Source organism: Bos mutus, chromosome 29 (assembly GCF_027580195.1).
Source record: "Bos mutus isolate GX-2022 chromosome 29, NWIPB_WYAK_1.1, whole genome shotgun sequence".
In the NCBI taxonomy this organism is placed as follows: Eukaryota; Metazoa; Chordata; class Mammalia; order Artiodactyla; family Bovidae; genus Bos; species Bos mutus.
In genome coordinates, this window is record NC_091645.1 from 36,098,699 (window position 1) to 36,122,535 (window position 23,837).

The following is a 23,837-nucleotide window of genomic DNA, read 5'->3' on the forward strand; positions in this document are numbered from 1 at the left end:
GGGATTCTCCAGGCAAGAACACCGGGGTGGGTTGCCGTTTCCTTCTCCAATGCGTGAAAGTGAAAAGTGAAAGTGAAGTCACTCAGTCGTGTCCGACTCGTAGCAACCCTATGGATTGCAGCCTACCAGGCTCCTCTGTCCATGGGATTTTCCAGGCAAGAGTACTGGAGTGGGGTGCCATCGCCTTCTCCGAAAGGTACATGACAGGACCCCTATTTAATGTAGGTATAATATTATAAACTGGGAGTCTATTCCTGACCAAATATGAAAATAAAGAGAAACAAGGACAGACACGAGTGTTGTTATAAACCTAAGTATTTTGATCGTAAAAGTTCTTTTGGAGTTCTTTATCTTTTATGGGATGGTGTGGCTGAGGCTCCTTAAAATATTTAAACCTAGTGAAGAACAGAGAAGATGGCATCTCTTTTCCTTGAAAACGTCCCTGGGGCAGGCATGAGCATTCTCTGTTGCTCTGACAACCGTACTACCTCCTTCCAGTGTACATGCCTGGATGGTGCTCAGTGCTGGTTCACTGCACATGAATGCCTCAATCACGTCCAGCAGGGATGCGGGCATCTTCCCCAAGATGCGTTCAGTGATCTTTTACTCCCAATCTCAACTAACTTTTCTAGAAACCTCCGTGATGTCTCCATGCCAGTGTTTATAACCTGCCCCTGAGCATTAACTTTCTTAAAAATCCATCCAATCTTTTTTTTTTTCCTGGAGCAATTAAACCATCCTTTCCTTGTGCTAAAAGCTCCATCCACTGACGATTTACAGACACTGCCCAATCAAGCTTAATCAATTACTCTGAATAATAACACGCCTTTTTAATTTAAATTCAGACACTCCACAAAAGTAATACAATAAAAGACAGATGAGAGCATGGCAACTATCAGCAAACTCCAACTACATTTTGAATGAAAAAACCACCACCACCTTGCTAAATCATCTTATGCATTCCCAAACAATTAAAAAGTACCAAATAGTCAGGAAGCAACAGTTAGAACTAGACGTGGAACAACAGACTGATTCCAAATAGGAAAAGGAGTACGTCAAGGCTGTATATTGTCACCCTGCTTATTTAACTTATATGCAGAGTACATCATGAGAAACGCTGGGCTGGAGGAAGCACAAGCTGGAATCAACATTGCCGGGAAAAATATCAATAACCTCAGATATGCAGATGACACCACCCTTATGGCAGAAAGTGAAGAAGAACTAAAAAGCCTCTTGATGAAAGTGAAAGAGGAGAGTGAAAAAGTTGGCTTAAAGCTCAACATTGAGAAAATGAAGATCATGGCATCCGGTCCCATCACTTCATGGCAAATAGATGGGGAAACAGTGGAAACAGTGGCTGACTTTATTTTTTGGGGCCCCAAAATCACTGCAGATAGTGACCACAGCCATGAAATTAAAAGACACTTGGTCCTTGGAAGGAAAGTTATGACCAACCTAGACAGCATATTAAAAAGCAGAGACATTACTTTGTCAACAAAGGTCTGTCTAGTCAAGGCTATGGTTTTTCCAGTAGTCACGTATGGATGTGAGAGTTGGACTATAAAGAAAGCTGAGTGCCGAAGAATTGATGTTTTTGAATTTTGGTGTTCGAGAATACTCTTGAGAGTCCCTTGGACTGCAAGGAGATCCAACCAGTCCATCCTAAAGGAGATCAGTCCTGGTGTTCATTGGAAGGATTGATGTTGAAGCTGAAGCTCCAATACTTTGGCCACCTGATGCGAAGGGCTGACTCATTTGAAAAGACCCTGATGCTGGGAAAGATTGAGGGCAGGAAGAGAAGGGCATGACAGAGGATGAGATGGTTGGATGGTATCACCAACTCAATGCACATGGGTTTGGGTAGACTCCGGGATTTGGTGATGGACAGGTAGGCCTGGCGCGCTGTGGTTCATGGGGTCACAAAGTGTCGGACATGAACAACTGAGTGACTGAACTGAACTGAAATAATCTTTATTTTTTTATTTTAATATATCTTTAAAAGCCACAACCATATCTGTATGTATCTATATGCCTATATACACATATGTGTATTTACACACATACAAATTCAATAATTCTTAAAAATTCACCCAATGAGAATTGATATAGCTTCGGTGCATCAACAACCAAACCACTTTATAAAAAACTAACTCTACTAAAAGTAAAGAGTTTACATGTCCTTAGTTAGACCAGCCTCCAAATGACAGCAACTCAAGCAATGAAGGAAGAAAATTATTTCTTCCAACAAACATACTGTCCTTAACACAAGGTCTCTGAAGTATTCAAGTACTGGGCGGGGGGGGGAGTATTTAAGAACAGAAGTAATTGTCAACAGATATGAAAATATGTACAGAACACACACTGTCTAAAAAAAGTCCCTTATTTTTTTCTTCTAAATAGTCTTACAGTCATCAGAACTAGTTCACCTTGAAACCTTCAAAAACTGGCAGGCCAGCAGCTATTTGGTAACTTAGTGCGTGAGTGACCCAACAAGTGCCCAACTCTTTGCAACCCCAAGAACCGTAGCCTGAGAACCGTAGCCTGCCACGCTCCTCTGTCCATGGGATGCTCTAGGCAAGAATACTGGAGTAGGTTGCCATGCCCTCCTCCAGGGGATCTTCCTGAGCCAGGGATTGAACCAGTGTCTTTTATGTTTCCTGCATTGGCTGGTGGTTCTTTACTAGTACCATCTGGGAAGCCTCTTGGCAACTTAGTACCCAGGTCCAATTTGGGCGATCCATGCTGGCTACTAGAGCAGTAGCCTTTCTCGGAAACAGCTACTAAGTAGTTCAGTGGAAGAACTTTCACAATGCATTTCTAACGCCTTATGCTAGGATGAGAACAAGTGTTCCTGTCAGGTTAAAGTGAATTCTTTGGCCTTAGGAAAAAAAACTGGTTTCAAATATTTCCAAACATACGTAAAACTAATAGTAACCCACATAACATCACAAAGCCACACCTTAGTCTCAGTAATATTTAACATGATAATATTTTACTTGGCCAACAACGAACTTTACCTACGCTGCTACAAAATGATGTAATCGAAGTCCTGTATTTCTTCCAAACATTTTGTCCCATAAAACTCTAAAATGTTCCAAACAGTGATGTGATATCCAAAAGAAATTTATCTTCACAAATTACCAAGGAAAAAGGACGCTAGAAGTGGTATAGCTATAACATTATCTTAATATTTACTGCAACAAACATTGCTACCACGAATCAACTTAAGAGTCTCAGAGTCTAGAGCTTTTCAGAGACAAACACAGAAGCTGCTCGCCTGATATCAGATCTCTGTGGGGATGTTTCAGTGAGGATCCATTTGTCCAGCAGGAACTGGCACTGGGCTTACAATATGCCTGAACCCCCACCAGCCAGTGACAAGTTTGCTTCTTCACCAACACACACACACACACACACACACACACACACACACACACCCCCACATGTAATGGCTCAGCCTGGTTGGGAGTTTATCAGTTTTGAGTCCGTACTTTGCATTTAATCCTTTAAAATCAATACTTTAAATGTTTCAATCCAATTTTAATCTGTCCTGACTACTATTTCCACTGTTTAAAAACAACACTAACAGCACTCAGTCTCAACGACTTGCATCAATTCACAAGATTAATCTTTCAAAATACTAGCCCAGTAGGATATTTTATTAATGTAGTCCCAAGAATCTAATCAAGCCTCAAATAATCATTTTTCTTAAAGAGCTGCTATGAGAGAGAGAGAGAAAAAAAAGAATTGCTGAAAAGAAAAACATTCATAGAGCATTAAGCAGAAGCCCTCTTCAAAGGGGCATGGGGCAGGGCACTGGCGAATTGGCTGGTTTGACAGCCAATCAGGGAAGATTCTGCTATGAAATGTGGTTTGCAATTCACTTGAAAATGAGTAATACATAGTTATTGCAAGAGGCAGTTTCAAGCCAACTTTCTCCACTTTTTAACAAGGGTTGAAAACTCTGTGCCTCTGAATGACAGAGAGCAGATGGGGGTGTAGACAAAATGATAACCCACACCCAGCCTCTGGTCGGGAGACCAGAGGCTCTTACAAATAAAGGGGGCCTGCTGCTGCCAGATTTCCAATTTCTTCAAACACCGGAAAGGAATGTTTAAGACAAAAGTCCACAGTATTTGGAAATGGTGATGTTTAATTTGAACGTAAAATACAATGATGCCCATGACAGTGAGAGCCAAATAAAACTTGGAGTTTGAGTAGGTTCTATTTTGTCTTCAAGCGTCAAGTGTTCAGTCTCTATGGGAAGGAATGTACTGGGAGGCTTCGTAAGAGGGGCCGCAGTTAATCTGTAAAGTGTACAATTCATCAAACAGCTAACACCCAGAAGTCATAGTATAAACAAAAATTAATTATATTCTGTCGATTATAATAAATTTGAGGGTAATCATCTATCTTAAAGACCCTTGGCACCTAAGGATTGGAAGACTTAATATTATTAAGATGACAATACTACTCAAAGCAATCTATTAATTCAATGGAATCCCCATAAACGTCTCAACAGCATATTTTGATTCATATGGAACCAAATTCATATGGAACCGCACAATCTTAAAAAAGACTCTCACGTCCTGACTTCACAACAAAGCAACAGTAAACAAAACTATGTGGTCCCGGCATAAAACAACAGATGTACAGAATGGAGAGCTCAGAAATGAACCCTTGAATATATACTCAAATGACTTTTTACAAGGGTGTCAAGACTATTCAACAGAGAGTCTTTTCAACAAACACTGCTGGGAAAACTGGATAGTCACCTGCAAAAGAATGAAGGTGGACTCTTAAGTCATAAATAAAAATTAACTCAAAATGGATAAACGATCTAAACATAAGGGCGAAAAAGATAAAACTCTCAGAAGAAAATATAAGGAAAAACTTTCACAACATTGATTTGGCAATGATTTCAATTACATATGATAACAAAAGTACAGTCAATACAAGAAAAAATAGCTAAACCACACTTCAAAAAAAAAAACCAAAAACCTTTAGTTTTAAAATCACAGATCTGGTAAGGGATTGATAGCCAGAAAATATTGCGAGCTCCTACAACTCAACAACCACCATCACAAAAACCCAATTCAAAAGTGAGTAAAAGAGTTGAATAGAAATTTTTCCAAAGAAAATGCAAACGGCCAACAAGAAAAGGCTTTCAACATCACTAATCATTAGGGAAATACAAATTAAAACCACAGTAAGATACCACTTCACACCCATATTAAGATGGCTTAATATTAAAAAAAAAAAAAAAAAAAGGCATCAAGTGTTGGCCAAGATGTAGAGAAATTGGAAACCTTGTCACTGATGGTGGGAATGTAAAATGGAGCAGCGTTTCTCAAGAAGTTAAAAAACATAGAAATTACTGTATGATCTAGCCAGGCTACTTTCCAGTACATACCCAAAAGAACTGAAAGCAGGAACTCACTGGAGGACAATGTAAAAATACCTGGAAGTAAACCCTATAAATAGTTTCTTTTTAAAAAAGATAAGCTAGATTAAAATAATCTATTTTTAAAAAACTGGAGAAGTGCTATCATTTTTTTAACCACCTAAAAGGCTTCTTTCACTTATCATCACAGGAACTGTATGTTGCCCTCAGCTGTGTTATATGCTCTGCACAGTGCTCTGCATACAGCATTTTAATAAACGTCTGCCAACAACAAGGACCATGAGGAACTTCAAATGAACCAGTTACCAGGGAAAGTCTTCAATTTTTGAACAAGTTCATACAATAGTTCTTTTGTCAATTTGAGATACAGCTAAAAGGATTAAAAAAAAAAAAAAGTTACTTATTGCATACTGTTTACATTAGTGAAAAATTAGAAATGTAAATTATAAAAATATTATAGAGAAGACTCTTGTTTTTACATATAATCCTGAAAAGACAGGCAAAGTTCAAAGACATACATGTGATTTGGGGGAATTCTGCCACTAGAAAGCTAATGATTTATACAAATCTCAATTACTTCCATTGTTTTAGGGACAAAAAATTATTCTTGAAAACTTAATTCTAGCATTTTATAAACATTCCTTAGCTCTTTCTACATAATTGAGCCCACTGTTCGTTCACCTCAATTCAAAGACTCTCAGCCTAGAAAGCACCAAATAAGCACCAACTGCATCAAACCGTATGCTGTGCATCAAAAAAATAAGGGCAAAAATGCAGGAAAATACTCAAATGATAGTTCCAACAGTGCTGCGAATATCCAACCACTGGCTGGTAGGCAGTATTCTCACGTAACTCAGAATATCTGTGCGTCAACTTAAACAGCCCAAATTCAGAGTATGGGAGGCAACTCAAAGTAGTGGATAGTGCACATCTTCTTTTTTGGAGGGAGTTCAAATGTCCCAAACCATGAAAGGTGATTCAATTTAAAGCAATGCTGTAAAATGTTTAATGGGTTGGAGTTATTCAATATGTCAAAAGGAAGGAAAACAGACTATACACATATTAAGAGGGAATCCATTCTTTCAAAAAAACACAGACTGGGAAAATTTTAAGGTTTTTTATCTGGCAAATTGCTGTTAATTTATTTGTTTTTGTTTTAGCTTTACCTGTATTTTCTAGATTTTTCACAATGACCATATATTTTTTCTTTAACACAGGATACACAGAGTCACTATTACAAAAAATCATTTGTAAAGCATCAATTTATAATCTCAGTCATTTTTAATGAAAGATATTAAGACATAGCAAATAGGTTCCTGAGATGATACATACTCAAGTCATAATGCACAGTGACTGTAAGCCTAAATTCTATGATCTGATAGTGATTCTGTGGTACAGAAAGATAAATAACCTTGAAACGGCTTTCTTTACTTTCTGATTACTAAGAATCACCTACTGCAAATTTCTGCCTGAAAGGGACTGTTGTTAGGTAACCTCCACAAATCCGTGGTGGTCCCATGCTGACCTGAGTATCCCTTTCCCGGGCCTCTCCCCAGGCTACCTTTCTACCACTAAGCACAAACTTGAGAGCCAGTTCATCACTTACGGATTATAACCAAGATCAAGTCACTTTATCTGTGTATGCTTTAGTTCCTGTATCTGTAAAACAGGAATAACCATATTACCTGTCTCAGAAGGTAGTTCAAAGGTTTCAATGAGTATGTGTAAAACACTATACATGGTAATTGCACCATAAATACAGCTATCACTATTCTGACTACTTCAACCACCACCAGAAACTGCCACTCCACTCTTGCTTGTCTACTCTTTTCCCCTAACTAGTTAAAATAACATAGGTTCTCTCTATAAACTCCCAGCAGATATCTAATTTCAAGGGAATTAATTTTCAGTTATGGTCAACTACGTAATTCAGACCAATCCTCCTGATAAGGACAGCTAGAAAAGCAACATATTTTTAAAAAAGCATTTAGTTAAAGGCAGTAGGAACCTAAAAAGACAGTGAAGATTTCCCAAGTCAGTAACCAGGGGAGGATGAAAGCCCAAGGAGATGAATAAAGCACAGAGGGCTTTGTTCCTCTGGGGATGCTGAAAAATCCTGAAAGATGCAGCTAAGCAGTACTTTTAACAGCCTGAAAGATCAAATAGAGAGGGCTGGAGTCCAGGGCAGGAGGCAGAGGGGAAACAACGCTAGTGGTTTGGACTGAGACCCCAACACACGCTGATTCTAGAAGGGTAATCCAGAAATTGACAGGACTTCACAGAGACTGCAGCTCAGCTTCTATTTCTCTCAATTTGTGAAACAAAAGTGAGATCCTAGATTGCCAGTTCATCACACCCCAGGTAGAAACAAATCACTCACTGGAGTATAACAGCCCCAGCCTCAAACTCATCTATAAGCATTTGTATCAATAAAATATATGGCACATTATCAAAAATAATCTGACAAACGAGGTAAAGGAACATGAATAAGTAACCAGCAGAAACAAATAGAAAAGACACACAGGGACCTCAGACACAGACTTTAAGTATACTTCTCATTTTCAAAGACACAAATTAAGAATTTCAGCTGTAATTAGGAAACAATTGAAAAAAAAAAAAAAACCCAACCAATTCTGAATTATAAAACTGAAAACTACAACAATTAAATTTAATTCAATGGATGAGACTTCATGGTAGATTAGCTACAGCTGAAGAAATCCTTAGTAAACAGAAAGATGGGTCAAAAGAAAAGCTATCAGATGAGGCATGAAAAGACACACAGGCTAGGGCAACAGTGTCTACGACGTCTGTTTCTGGAGTCCCGAGGAAAAGGAGAGAATTTAGACTTAAATACTTAGATGGTGGTTGAGAATTTTCTAAAACTGATAAAAGACGTCAAACCACAGATTCGAAGAGCTCTACAAGCAAAAGATAGTTAGCCTCTCATAACTTCAGATTCTGTATCCATGGATTGAAGATACTCAGGGAAAAAAAAATTCGGTAGGCCAATAACTATCTACATAGCATTTACACTGTATTTACAACTATCTACATGGTATTTATACTGTATTCACAACTATCTACATAGCATTTACATTGTATTTACAACTATCTACACAGCATTCAAAAAACAAGATCATGAGATTCGGTCCCATCACTTCATGGCAGACAGATAGGGAAACAATGATAGGTTTTCTTTTCCTGAACTCCAAAATCACTGCAGACGGTGACTGCAGTCATGAAATTAAAAGACCCTTGCTCCTTGAAAGAAAAGCTATGACAAACCAAAAGAGCATATTAAAACACTCAGTCATGTTAGACTCTCTGCAACCCCACCATGGACTATATATCCATGGTGTTCTCCAGGCCAGAAGACAGGAGTGGGTAGCCTATCCTTTCTCCAGTGGATGTTCCCCATCCCAGGAATTGAAACAGGGTCTCCTGCATTGCAGGCACATTCTTTACCAACCGAGTTATCAGGGAAGCATATCAAAAAGCAGAGACATTACTTTGCCAACAAAGTCCATAAAGTCAAAGCTAGTCATGTATGGATGTGAGAGTTGGGCCATAAAGAAGGCTGAGCACCAAAGAATTGATGCTTTTGAACTGTGGTGTTGGAGAAGACTCTTGAGAGTCCCTTGGACAACAAGCAGATCAAACCAGTCAATTCTAAAGAAAATCAATTCTGAATATTCACTGGAAGGACGGATGCTGAAGCTGAAGCTCCAATACTCTGGCCACCTCTTGCGAAGAGCCAACTCATTGGAAAAGACCCTGATGCGGGGAAAGATTGAAGGCAGGAGGAGAAGGGGACGACAGAGGATGAGATGGTTGAATGGCATCACCGACTCGATGGACATGAGTTTAAGCAAGCTCCAGGAGATAGTGAAGGACAGGGAAGCCTGACATGCTGCAGTCCATGGGGTCACAAAAAGTAGGACGTGGGTGAGTGACTGAACAACATTAACAACTATCTACATAGCATGTACACTGCATTAGGTATTATAAGTAATCTAGTGGTTACTGCAGCTATACAGGAGAATATTCGCAGGTTGTATGGAAGTACTACACCATTTTCAGAGAAGGCAATGGCACCCCACTCTGGTACTCTTGCCTGGAAAATCCCGTGGACAGAGGAGCCCGGTGGGCTGCAGTCCATGGGGTCACTAAGAGTCGGACACGACTGAGTGACTTCACTTTCACTTTTCACTTTCATGCATTGGAGAAGGAAACGGCAACCCACTCCAGTGTTCTTGCCTGGAGAATCCCAGGGACGGGGGAGCCTGGTGGGCTGCTGTCTATGGGGTCGCACAGAGTCGGGCACAACTGAGGCGACTTAGCAGCACACCGTTTTATATAACAGTCGTAAGCATCACAGATTTTGGTCCCGGGGGAAGGGGAATCCTGGAACCAATTCTCCAAAGATAGCAAGGGGCTATACATTTAAAAAAAATCCACACCTAGGTACATAGTAAAATTGCTGAAAATCAGATTCAAAGAGAACGTCTAGTAAGTAGTCAGAGACAAGGGACACATTACCTTCAAAGGAACACCAATCTGACAGTTAATTCCAATAAGCTATTGATAATATTCAACATCAGAACAGACGTTAAATATCAAGGAACAGAATAAAGAATAAGATCTTCAAAATGATGAAAGAAATTCTATCTCCAATGAACCTGTCTTGCAAGGAAGACACTAAAACAGATATTTGGTGAAAGAATATATGTCACTAGCCAACCTTAAGAAAATTCTAAAGTGTGTCTTGGAAGATACAAAATTACCCGAAAAAGCAGCTTAGAGATACAAAATGCATGAAGAATAACAAAGGGAATATGTAAATCTAAGTCAGGGGCTCTCAATCTCACTGTAAATTTGCATCACTGGGAAGAGTTTTTAAGAAATACTAATGGCTCACACCTTCTCTCAAGAGACCTTGATGTAATTTGTCTGAATTGGAGTGTAGGCAATCTGTGCTTTGTAAACATTTCCCCAGATGATACCAGTGTGCCCCCAGAGTTGATAACCACTGATGCCAAGTTCACTTGACTGTGTAAAACATGGCTTGTATGAGGTCTTCCAGGGTTTACATGAAATTAACAACAATGGCAAAAATGTTGAGGGGAGGTTAAAGTGTTCTGATCTTCTATTCTTGGAAGAGGGTAAAAGTACCAATTAATATAAAACGTTGATAAGTGAAAGATATTTAAATGTCTAAAGCAACCACTAAAGGGAGAACAAAAGATTATGAAAGTATGTTCCGAAGTAATACGAGAAAGAAGTAAAATAAGAACCACTTTCAAAGGAGTTGAGTAAGGGGATAAACATAGCAACCTGAATGTCCACTGAGAGGTGAAAGGATAAAGGAAATACGGTGAACACACACACACAGTGGGAAGCTATTCAGCCATAAAAAGGATATCCTACCATTTGCAACATGATGGTCCTTGAGAGCATCATATAAAGTGAAGTAAGTCAGACAGAGAGAGAGAAACACTGCATAGTCTCACTTACATGTGGACTCTAAAAACACTGACTTCATAAATATAGAGAAAAGATCACTTGTCAGACATGTGCAGTGAAGGCTGAGGGGTGGAAGGTGAGCAAAATGTGTGAAAGCAGTCAAAAGACAAGTTTCTCTAAGGTATAAGGTACTAGTTATAATAGAAGTAAGTCTGGGGAAGCAACATACAGCAGTGACTGTAACGACCCACATTGTACTGTATATTTGAGAGTTGCTATAAGAGTAAATCTTAAACATTCTTGTCTCACACACACACACACACACACACACACACAAGACAAGTCACCATGAGGTGGTGGGTGTTAACTAGACTTAAGTGTGGTGATCATCTCACAAAATGTGAGCGTGCGTGTTCACTTGCTCAGTCGTGTCCAACTCTGTGCGACCCCATGGACCAGAGGCTCCTGTTTACACACAAATATTAAATCGTTATGTTGTGCACCTGAAACTAATATAAAGTTGTATACCACTTATACTTCAGTTAAAAAAAAACATAGAATTAGCAGAACAAAACAAAAAGCACTAAATAAGACAGTAGATGAAAACCCAAATACCTCAGCAATCATGTTAAATGTAAAAGACAAATGCTGTTTCCTCAGTCTGCAAAAGAAGAAACAACCATAAACACATTTAAAACATAAAGATGGAAATATTAGACAAAGTACTGATAAAGGCAAAAACTTTACTGGAAATAACACAGGAGAATACCGCTATGAGAGGTTCAATTCCTTAGGAAGAGATAGCAATTTTAAAGCTGTATATGCTTAATGACAGCCTCAAACTAATCAAAGCAAACAGAATGACAAGGAGAAACATTTTTCCAAAATCACTGTGGCAGATATATTTTTTTGGCCAATCCACACAGCACGTGGGGTCTCTGACCAGAGATCATGTCCAGGCCCCCTGCATTGGAAGCAGTCTTAACCCCTGGACTGCCACGGAAGTCCACAGTGGGAGATTTCTAACATACCTTTCTCAGTAAAAGAAAAAAGATTTAAAAAATAATTAGGGATATAGATCTGAACAACAATGAAAACAGTATGATCAGAAGACATATAAAACACCATCAGTAACAACTACAGAATAAAAATTTTCTTTATGCACACAACAAAAATTTTATCATAAACCGGGCCATGAAGCAAGTCTCAACAAGTTTCAAAAAACTGAAATCATACAGACTTATTCTCTGACAACAAAGCAGTTAACTTAGAAATGAACAGCCTAAAAAACAGCCAGATACCCTCCTCCACATCTTTGGAAATTAAGAAACATACTTCTAAATTACCTTTAAAAAAATTAAGTCACAATGGAAAAATCTATTGTTTTACTTGAATGATAATGAAATTATTATATATCCAAACTTGTATCTTGTTTAAGGGTACAAATTTGTAAACGATGGTTAAAGACTAGAGGCCTAACTCTCAGCACAGTGATTATAGTCCATAATACTGTTTTGTAAACAGCAAAGTTGCTAAAAGACTAGATCATAATTGCTCTCACTACCAAGAAGAAATTTTAATTATGGATGAGAGGTGGTAGCAGCAGCAGTGATACAGTGGTAAACATGTTGCAATATATAAATGTATCAAATCAGAATACTGTACAGCTTAAACTTACACAGTGTTGTACACAATGGGCTTCCTTGGTGGCTCTGATGGTCAAGTGTCCGCCTGCAATGTAGGAGAGAGTCTGCCTGCAATGCAGGAGACCAGGGTTCAATCCCTGGGTCGGGAAGATTCCCTGGAGAAGGGAATGGCAACCCACTCCAGTACTCCTGCCTGGAGAGTTCCATGAAAAGAAGAACCTGCCGGGCTACAGTACACGGGGTTGCAAAGAGTCAGACATGACTGAGCAACAAACACACATCTCCTTTGTTAAAAATATTAAATAGAAAGCTACAAAAAGTTATGAATTGCAGCTAAAGCCCTGTTCAGAGGAAAATATATAGCTTTAAACAAATTAGAAGAGAAAAAAAAGCTGAAAAAAATAAAGCAGTCATCTCAAAGTGCTAGGGGGAAGAAATTAAACCTGTGAAAAGTAGGAAAAGAATAATAATGGACAGAAAGTAATAAAATAGAAAATAAACCTACAGAAAATAGGAAAGAGGCAATGAAAATATCAACTTTACTTCTACAACCACAACAAAATGACAACCAAAATTTCAGGATGCCATTTATAATAGCACTCAAAAAAAGAAGATATCTATAAATAAATCTAACATACTATATATTTCTATGCAAAAAGCTTAAAACACTGAGGTTGATTAGTGAGGACCTAAACAAAGGCATATATCATGTTTCTGGGTTGGAAGACTCAATATTAGAAAAATATCTCTTTTTCCTAATTGAATTATAGACTCCATGCAACCTGAATCTAAATTCCAACAAATGCTGTTTTTGGTTAGATGTAGCCAATGTATATGTAAAGAAAAGGGTCAAAGAGCAGTCAAGACACTAATGAAGACAATCCAAGTAGAAGGGCTTGCTCCAGTAGGTATAAATCCTCATTACTAAGCACAGTCATTAAGACAGCGTGGACTTGGTACACGGATACAGTGGATTAGGACAGCCCAGAAAGAGTCTCACACATACAGAGAGATAAATATTAACAGAGGTGGCAGGGGAGAACAGGAGGGAAAGGAGACCTTGACATTAAATGGTGCAAGCTGGGTAACTACGTGAAAAACAATAAAGAAGTAAAAAGACCAATACTTTGTATCTACACAACAATGAGTTTCAGGGAAACTGTGGCTCCAAATGTGACAGGCAAACAGAAGGCCCGTGGCAGGCAGCAACACAGGAGAATAACTATGTCCTCTGGGGGCAAATTTCTCACACGTGACACAAAAAGTACCTACCATAATTTAAAAAAAAGTAAAACTGATAAATTAGACAGTAAAATGAAGAACTTCTAAAGACATCATGAAGAAGAGGGTAAAAAGGCAAGTAGCAGAAGGGGTAGTGTTATCTCAATAACCTCAAACTGGAGACATTCCAAATGTCCGTCAACAGCAAAACAAATTGTGGTTTCTTCAGATACGGGAGTACTATACAGCTGTGCAAACAGGTGAACCACAGCTACAATCAGTAATTCAAATGATCCTCAAAAACACGTCCAATGAAAGAAGCCAGAAACTCAAGAAAACATACTGAGGGATTCCATTTACTTAAAGACTAGAAAACAAGAAAAGTTAAATTACAGTGTTTAGGGATGAATGCCTGGATAGTAAAACTATCAAGAAAAAAAGCAAGACATAATCACCATAAAAAGTCAGGCTAACAGTTACTAGGGGCAGTGGGGAATGGGAATGCTCTATTTCTGGCCCTTGGCAGTGGTTACACAAACATCTGTTTTATGAAAACACACTGAGTTATACTTTTTTTTCCCTTTGTGTATTTAAGTTGTAAAAAGCTCAGAAAGACCCCAGGCTTTACACGTCGGTGTGCAGGGCTGCGATGAGGCAGTAGCACCTTTCACAGGCACGGTTTGTCCTTACTTCCACTTCAAATATCCTAGCATCCTTTCCTTCTAAAATTCTCTAAAACACTCCAACAATTTGCACTCTTCCCTGATCTTTGAAAGCCTGGGATCCAAAGAGATCAAAGGGTTTTCTCTCAACATAGGAACATGAATGGGAATGCTGAATTCCCAACTCAAGATAAGAGTAACTTCCGGAAAGGAAGATTAATGGGATGGGGGTTCAGAGGCCTATTATAATGCTTTACTTCTCTATCCAAAGTGTTTTAGTTCTTTAAAAAAAAAAAAAAGTTAAAGCAAAGATGGGAAGTGCTAAAATTTAATGAAACTGGATGGGGGATAAGTGGATATGAGTACCTTTTATATACTTACCATGCTATGCTGGTAATATTCCTAATGAAAGGGAATAAAAGGTCCTACACTCTTTACACTTACTGGCTCATTTCTTTCTCCATGTAAAAATTCTGCTTGAGCCTAGGTTAAGTCATACTTAGCCTTCCAGAGACAATATATAAAAACCTGAAAATGTTCTTCATCACCCACATTAAAATCCATGTTTTCATCTTCTCTAGGCTAAATATCTCCCTTATAAATTTTCAGGTACTTCTCCATTCAGCCATTCTGTTCTGGATGGCAACATCCCTCAAAACGAAGTGCAAGACCCTAATAAACCATAGGAGAGCCTTCTTCGTTGTCTCAATTCCGCCAGCAAACTTTTAACTCACAGGTAACTTAGGTAAGAACAAATGCACTATTTTCCTTTCCAGCCAGACCAGCCATATGTAGCAGATGTTGGGCTGGTATCCACCCAACATGCACAGCCCCCTTTCCCGTCAGAACCCAGTGCACAGTCTAAGCCTGTCACAGAACCACCACCACGACTCACCCATGACTGCTTCAGCTGGAAGCACCAGATATCATTCAGCCCAGCTGATGAGCTCTAAGAAAAACCCCATGATCCCCTGGATGTTATCACAACAGAGCCTGTGCTCTGAAACTGAAACACCCTTCTGCAACCTCAAGAAGCGCCAGGCTGAGGAAGGCAGAGCAGAAAGAAAGGCTGTGGCGGGGCTGTTCAATTAACCCACACAACAGGTGCCCACTCCAAATGATGACTGACTTTTTTCTGGACCACAATCTTATTCTAGTCGTATGCGTTACTGTGTTAGCCTCTTTCTAATAGTTTGTCTACCAACCAGGCCAGTGATTGGAAGTCTGGTGCCAATAACATTTTCCCTTCCAAATAATCCCATACACTAATTTGATAAGATTCCCCACAGGTGGTCAGAGTTTCTTAAATTTTTTTTATCAGAATATAAAGACAAGACAAGCTTACTATTGTAAAAAAGAGAGAACTTGCACATACAAAAAAGCATTCGATTTTTTTTTTTTTAAATCCATGGAAAATGTAAAACGGCAAGGTCTCCTTTAATTACAACCTTCAAAGAAAACCACTGTTAGCAGTTTGGCAATACGTGGATTCATGATACAGTATCTGTGAAATTAGTTTCTTTTAAAGAAAATATTCATATCAGATTTCCTGATGGGAGAGAAAATAGGTAAACAAGAGTGGAAAAAAGAAAGAAAGAAAGAAAGAAATCTGCAACCCAAATAGAAATGTCATGAAACACCCGGATATAGAAGGAGCAACAACTCAATAAGACAGACCAGTTCTCAGCCTGGCCTTGCTGCCCTCTCCTGACTCCCTTTTTCAGGTGTGGATGAGAAGACCTACTTTACCAGACTTTTGGGGACTTATGTAAGATGCTGTACCCACTTGAGTTCTGTTGGCTTTTTGTTTGCTGCAGTTTGTTTTTCTCTACCTGCACAGGAGAAACCCCTGGGGAGCCCGTGACAATGAGATTCCCAGATAGCTTCAAGGAGAAATCTCTGGGGGTGGGGCCTGAAAGTCACAGGCAAGTGCGCTCTGCAGAGGAAAAGGCATGAGGCATATCTGGTTTTATTACTGCACTGTTTAGCCTCTAACACGGAACCTGGTAACAGTGTTCAACAAACATTAGCGGGATGGTTAACAAATGAAGAGTTGTATTTTAAAAACAGATTAGTTACGTTGCAAAAGATTCCATGAAAAGCTTCCATGATGCTTATGTAAGAAAATGTCTCTCGGCAAAAAGCAGTTATTAGCTGTACTTGATACAGAGAACTGGAACTCATTTCTATTTCGTTCATTTTCCATCTTACACCATAAATCAAGGTGCACTAGACTAAATTTAATTAAGAGTCAAGGTAATCTAGTTTACCTCACTAAAAAAACAACTCATGAGAATTGGATTATGGGCGATTTCCAACTCTCAAATGGCCTCCCTCCACAGACTCTACAATCACTGTTCAAAAATTTATCCCTTTTTAATCACACAGAAAACTATTTTCTTTCAGTACTTCTTTAGGACAATTCAAAATACTAATTGTTAGGTACCAGCTTCAATAAGCAATCTGTCACTTTGATAAAATGTGTACCTGGTAGCCAGAGGAGGCTAGACACCACCAACACATTCACAGCGAAATTTCCACGGACAACACAAAGATCTCAGGTTATTTTTCATCTTATTCTTCAAATGAATTTAAAATTTCTACAATGAATACGCACTCCCTATGTAATTTTTCTTGTAATTTTAAATAGAAAATGCAAAAGCCCAAGAATTTAGTAAGAGTAATATAATTGAGGAATCCTGTAAGGTTTTTAAGTTTTTATTTCCTAGAGTCAAAACAATATCAGGTAAGTTTAAGATATTATTTTATATTTGGAAAAATAATTAACCCTTCACGTACTGCTACCAAGAATTCTAAAGCTCTTTAACTTAAAAAAAAGTTTTCAAATTCTCTGAAGGCCATTATTGGTTCTACTGGCAAAATGGAATACAGAGAGTAGATCTGATCAAAGTATTGTATCAAAGTTAAATTTCTTTAAGCTGATAACCAAACGGGTTAGGCAGGACACAGTCCTTGGTTCTTAGGTTCTTAGGAAATACACTTGCAAGTTTTCAGGGGTAGAGGGGTAAGATGTATGCAATTTGCCCCCTTTGCTTGTTTGCAAAAAATACATAATCACACAATGAGTGACAAGACAAATGCTGAACAGGGGAAATGTTAAACTGACGGATCTGGGTAGAGGGTATGAGTTGTTCATACAATTTTTGCAATTTTTTGTAAGCCTGAAATTATTTCTAAGTAAAAACTGTAATTGAAAAAAGTGAACAGAAAAAAAATACTCAAAACTGTTAAGATCATACTGGACCAACTTTAAGCAAGGCTTTATTGTGGGAAAACATAACATTTAAAAACTGTGCTAATAAAAACACTCATACAGCACCAACTTTAAAAAATAAATTAGCACCACCCAGGAGAAATATGAGTCATATATGTTATATTTGAAACAGGTGAGACTAATTTTAATATAATTTACTTAGCCAATGTGTAAAATATCACTCCAATGCAATCAATATGAAAATTACAAATCAGTTATTTTACAAGGTTGTTCATAGTAAGTCTTCAAAATATGGAGTGCATTTAGCACCTACAGATCTCAATTCACATGCTAAACTTCACAGGAAATATCTGACTTGCATTTACATTCATAAAATGTAGTTTAAAAAATAGACTCATATAAAAAGTTGTTTCCAATCACTGAACTGAGTTTTGTTTTTAAATGTAAATTAGCTAAAATTAAATAAAATGGAAAATTCATTCCTCAATCATTATAGCCACCACTGCAAGTGGCTACTCTGTGGGACAACCCAGCTTTTGATGATGAAAACAAACCTCATCAAAGGAGGATTTGCCAAAACTTGGCACATCACATTTATCAAAGGATTTTAACACAGTTATGATAAAATAAAAGCTGATGCTTCTATCAGAGGCATTGGTATTTGTCCAGGTCATAATCAGACATTGCCTCTACCATCACTTAAATACCAGCACTGATCTTCTGCCTCAGATGTCATACTATGAGTTTCCTGAATATTGGCTACCAAAGGGCCCACTCATTTTAAAATGTGGTGGAACGAACTAGAGCTCTCAGTGTCCAAACTGTACAGAGTGCAGGATTTCAGCACGAATACCACAAGGGAGCAGGCCCTCAAATGAACTTGTCTCGGATTTAACAGAGGAAGTGACCCTGAATACAGAGATTCTTTTTCTTTCCTTTTAAACAGGTGTATGAGATTAATTCAGTCAACACCAGGCAACACTCAAGATTTGCCAATCAATAATTCTGTGCCAAGCAATCCGATCAGGGATTTGGCTAGAATCCCTTTGGCTAATCTCAGTAAGGACCATCTCAAAGAGAATCCTGATTTCGGCCATTCTCATCTAAACCAAGGCTCAGGCGGCCCTTTGCCTGAAGTAAATAAAATCAAATTATATATGTATAAAGGAAATTCTGCCTTTTGGACAAAAGAAAAAACCATCCGAAAGATAATTTAGTAAGGGTGGGCAAAAATACAGCTCCAAAGATGAGAAGTTTTCCTAAAACCGCATTCAAACACCATTTTAGGGAAATGTCTAATTCCCACTTTCTGTCTAGTCGGACTTTCCGATTGAACAATGATGTGGATAATAACCAAACTTAATCCACAACAGCTAATTCTGGTATTGTTCACTGCTCTTTCTCTGCAGGCATACAAGTGCCTGTTTAGACCTGAAAGGAAGATATTCTTTAAAACTGATGAACCCTTGAATGTGAATTCACTAGTGCCTGAAGTTACTCATACCTCTGGGAAGTGAGGCAAAAGCATGTGAACAATGGTTTGTGACATCCTGCCCCAAGAGTTAAATTCTGTGTTCCAAACAAAAGCTTTTTCCTTTCCCTCCCACCCCACTCATCTAGCGTGCTTCCCTGCGACACCATATCGTGGATCACAGACATAATTCTGAACACTGCGTGGAAACGAAAAGAATCCTAATCTAGAAGTATGCTTACATAAGCATTAACTATTTCTACTTGAAACTTCCTCCACTACCACCCCGCCCCCCGCCCCTGAAGAATCAAAGCTTTAAGCAGGATGAATAGGACGTTTTAAGCTGTTCACCGGAGGTTTGTTCTAGAGCCGACTGTTTCTAATCGTGGAAATATTTCCACTTTCTGCAGAAAAACACGTTCTGTGGGTTTTTATTAGAAACTCTTCAGTCAATGCCTGTGTAATCAAATCCAGTCTCACTTCTCTCTGAAATTAGCCAACTCCGCAAAAAGCCATTGTAATTTGCAAAAGAGCGAAGAGGGGAAATAAACTACACCAGAAACACACATTCCAGTCCGACAGTTCAAGCACTATTTCGAGATGCCAAGTAAAAATAAAGTTCCACGTCTCCCTCGTGGACAGAAAGGTTTCTACAAGCGGCCAGGCCCAGGCCACAAGGCAGGACCCTGACCCCAGCGAACCTTCCGGGCACGCAAGCACCGGACCACCGCCCGGCACAGACGTGTGTGTTCGCAAGGTCGCCAGGTGCGGGGAAACTACTTACGCCGAAAAAGTACGCTTCAACCAGAGTTTTTACAACGTATTCACGGGTACTGTCCCTGCTCGCTGAAACCCACCACAAAAGGGAGCAACGCCGACAGCGGAGAAGGGTTTCCCCTGGTTCATCAGATTCAGGCAACCGGATTGTATTTAACAATCCCTCCCGAAGGTCCGACGCCAGAGCCGGGATCCAGAGCGGGAGGCGCACAGGAAGCAGAGGGCGCACCCGCTGCGGGGAGCGGACCCGCTCCCGTGCCGTCCGGGAGGCTCTGTCCGGGCGCCCGCATCCCCGCGGCCCGGCCCACTCGCCAACAAAGGCCGCATCCACCGCTCCCGGGTGGGAAGCCCAGGCGACCCACGGGGGGCCGGGTCTGCAAGGCCGACCCCGGAGCGAGCCCAGCCGCACCGGGTCCCGGGCTGCAGGGAGCACGGCAGAGGCTCGCGCGATCCCGGGGGACGGCGGAGTGGGAGTCTGGGCTTCGCAGGGTCCGCAGAGGATGTGGCCGCGCCGCGGGCGGGATGGGGGCTGGGGCGGCCGAGGCGGCCCGCTGCCCCCCGCAACCCCGATGCCTTTCATTTGGCCTCTGCGGCGGCGGAGACAGCCCGACCTCCAGCGCCAAGCACTGCGCCAAGCCGGGGCGGGCGGGGGAGGCGCTCCAGACCCGCCGCAGCGCCGGACCACCCCCACCGCCCAGCGCGCCGCGACCCCCTCCCGGCCCGGACCCCGCGGCCCGCCCGCCCGCAGGCCGCGCTCCCCCGCGGGCGCAGGAGAAAGGGCTCGGGCGCTCGCCCGGTCCCCACCTCAATGTAGCCGGCCAGAGCCGCGGCGGGAGCTGTGAGCCCGAGCAGCAGCAAGACCAGGAGTTTGCCCGTGGCCGCGGTGGCCGCGGTCCCGGTGGCCGCCATCCCTTGCCGGGTCGCTCTAGCGCTCGGCTCTCAAGCTCACACAAACAGACTCCGGAGCGTTCCCACCGCGACCCAGAAGCATCTGAAGCTTGTTCGCCGCCGCCCCTAGGGTTTTACACCGACCGGAACTGACTTCACAAAACCACACCCTCCATCTTTGGCGCCCAATGCCGACCCGCAGAACCTCCGCAAGACACCGCCCCTCGTTCAGCCCAGACCCAATCAGAGGGCGGAAGAGCCCGCCCCTCCCTCCGCTCCAGCCGCGCACCCCGCCCGGTCCCGCCCCCAGGTGCTGACGCCCCGCCCCGCCGGGCCCCGGCTGCTTCGGGACGCAGGGGTGTGTGCGGGGTTGGGGGGGCCCCGGCGGGGTGCGCTTGGGCCGCCAGCACCCTCCTGGTTATCTGCCCGCACTGCGCCCTTCTGTTCTCCTGCAGCCGCCCGACACCAGACACGCCCCGCTGCCCGCCCCTGCGGGCTATTTTCCAGATTCCTTCGGGTACCGCCCTCTTCGGGGTTCTGACAATGATTTTATGAAAAACAGGATTTTTATTTATTTTTTTTAAAAGAAAAACAGGATGAATTGTTCCGAGTCCAGGCAGGTTTGCAGAAGGCCGTCCTCCTGGGCAGAAGAAGGGCTGCAAGAGGCTGCGTTCCTCCGCCCCAACCCCCGCAGGGCGCGCCGGGTCCCAGCCCGCCGCCCGCCCCGAGTCGCTGTTTGCAAGCTCTCGACCGCTGGTCCTTAGGCCTCAGCCTTCCTACTCCTTGCCGGCGGCCACTAGAGCCCGGGATAGCTCCCTCCCACCGGAGACCAGCGGTGCGAGGACCACGTTGACCTCAGAGCCCAGGTCCAGGCCTTCCTCGTGTGTTTCAGGAAAAGATCGTTTTTCTTTCTTGTTCGGTTGACGATCGCTAGCAAGAGACCTGCTTCTCTCTGCCTGCATGCCCCGCAGAGCTTCCACTCCAGCTGGGAGACGCCGTACTACTCGGTTCACAGCGGGCACGGCCTCGCGGTGCTGGGGCGCTGCCGGCTTTGTTTCCTCTCTGCAGCCGTGAGGTTTATGGACCACCCTCTGCAGCGTCCTTGCTCGTTTCCAAATACATAGAGAGCAGGGTCTCTACCCCCAGGAAACAGACGGTAGAAGCGAAGAGACAGTGTCCAACCAGGAGAAGGCCGGACTTTGCAGCCCCACTGCAGGACGCGCCCGGTCCTGGACTTGAACAGGCTCTGCCCCATTCCCCAAAGACAGCCTGCACCTTTCCATTCCAATGTCCTCTCCATGCCTGCACTGTCCTCGCTCCGGTTACGTGTTGTAAACATCTTTCTCTTCGTCTGCTCGCCTCTGCTTCCGAATCCCCAGAGCCCTGTTCCCTACTATGACACTTGCTACCCTTTGTTGTTGTTTAGCCCCTCATTTGTGTCTCTTTGCCACCCATGGACTGTAGCCCCCCAGGCTTCTCTGTCCATGGGATTCTCCAGGCAAGAAGACTGGAGTGGGTAGCCATTTCCTCCCCCAGGGGATCTTCACAACCCGGGGATGGACCCTGGCAGGCGGGTTCTTTACCGTCTGAGCCACCAGGAAAGCCCACTTGCTCCTCTGGTTCTTTCCGAAGCTCTCCTGCCACTGACAAGACATAGGTAGGTCACAGTGCAGGTCCCCTCATCCTGGACACACGGGCTCATGTTTGTGCAGCATCATGGAAATCCCTTCTGCGGGATTCTGGCCCTAGTTCAGCCTTCAGCTGTTGCTATGGACTGAAGTGTATCCTCTCCAACATTCATGCCTGCTGAGGCCTTGACCCCCAAAATGATGGTGTTTGGAGATGGAGCCTTTGGGAGGTAATTAGGGTTAGATGAGGTCATGAGCAGCCCTCAAGAGGGGATTGAAAGTGGAAGTGTTTGTCACTCAGTCCTGTCTGACTCTTTGTGACCCCATGGACTGTAACCCCGCAGAATTCTTGTCCATGGGATTCTCCAGGCAAGAATACTGGAGTGTGTTGTCATTCCCTTTTCCAGGGCATCTTCCCCACCCAGAGAGCAAACTCTGGTCTTCTGTATTGCAGACAGATTCTTTACCATCTGAGCTGCCGGGGAAGCCCTGAAGAGGGGATTAGCGCCCTTCTAAGAAGAGAACAGAGAGCTTGTTCCATGCTCACCCACCTACCCCCACCCCCACCCCCAACATGTGAGGGCACAGTGAGAAGGCCAGGAAGAGAGCCCTCATCACCAGAAAGCCAAGCTGGCCAGCATCACGCTCTTGGACTTCACAGCCTCCACAACTGTGAGAAAGAAATTCCTGCTGTTTAGCCACCCAGTCTGTGATATTTTGTTCTGGCAGCCAGAGTGGACTGGTGCAGCCCTGTAACTATGGACAAACCGTTCATCATGCGACTGTCTTTCCTCCTCTGTCAAGTGGGAATATTAAGAACCTGTCCTAATTCACCAATTTGTGTGATTCAATGAAAAATGAATGTACAATAGTGAAAAGCATGAAATAAAAATTTCTGTGAAAATATGCTCGAAAACAGTATCAAGTGACTGTGAAAGACCTAATTCTACTTTGGAGCCTTGGGTGAGTTCTACAGACCCTCTGAGCTGTTTCCTTGCCCACAAAATTAGGGACTCATCTCAGAGATGTCTAAATTTCTCTGACTCTAAATGCTAAGGGAAAAGCAAGTGAAATTCCCTGAGTTCAAAGTAGTGGCCCCATTATTCATGCTTTCGGGACTGTGTATTCAAGGATGAGCTTTAATATCATGGGATAGAAGGATTTGTAGAAAAATGACCTGGGGTGGGGTGTTTATCTAAAATTAGTTAGATCCTGGGGACTTCCCTGGTGTTCTAGTGGTTAAGACTCCATGCTTTCAATGCAGGGGATGTGGGTTCCATCCCTGGTCAGGAAATTGGTATCCCACATGAAAAAAATAAATAAACCCTTTAATTTATTTTAATAAATAAATAAAATAAAATTAGTTAGGTCCTGAAAGAAGTTTATTTGCATTTTCAGGTCACTGAAGGATCATTAATAAAACTTTGTTGCCCTGTTCATCA

The 23,837-nt window shown here is 42.0% G+C and overlaps 1 protein-coding gene and 1 long non-coding RNA gene across 4 annotated transcripts in view; one reads left to right on the forward strand and one right to left on the reverse strand.

Moving 5' to 3' along the window:
* APLP2 (amyloid beta precursor like protein 2) overlaps positions 1 to 20,888 on the reverse strand; it is a 62,611-nt gene extending 41,723 nt beyond the window's left edge. Inside the window, exon 1 of one of the 3 annotated variants that reach the window (XM_070365187.1) lies at positions 20,684 to 20,886. In XM_070365187.1, the coding sequence (XP_070221288.1) occupies positions 20,684 to 20,788 (105 nt within the window). In that variant the 5' untranslated portion in view covers positions 20,789 to 20,886. Of the gene's footprint in view, positions 1 to 20,683 lie in introns of all 3 variants that reach the window. The other 2 variants (XM_005887531.3, XM_070365188.1) reach the window with 2 other exon arrangements.
* A 142-nt stretch (positions 20,889 to 21,030) lies between these two features.
* On the forward strand, positions 21,031 to 23,301 carry LOC138986250 (uncharacterized). Its single transcript, XR_011463108.1, has 2 exons — positions 21,031 to 22,424; positions 22,850 to 23,301. It is a non-coding gene; the product is annotated as an uncharacterized lncRNA (long non-coding RNA).
* Positions 23,302 to 23,837: the final 536 nt, after the last annotated feature.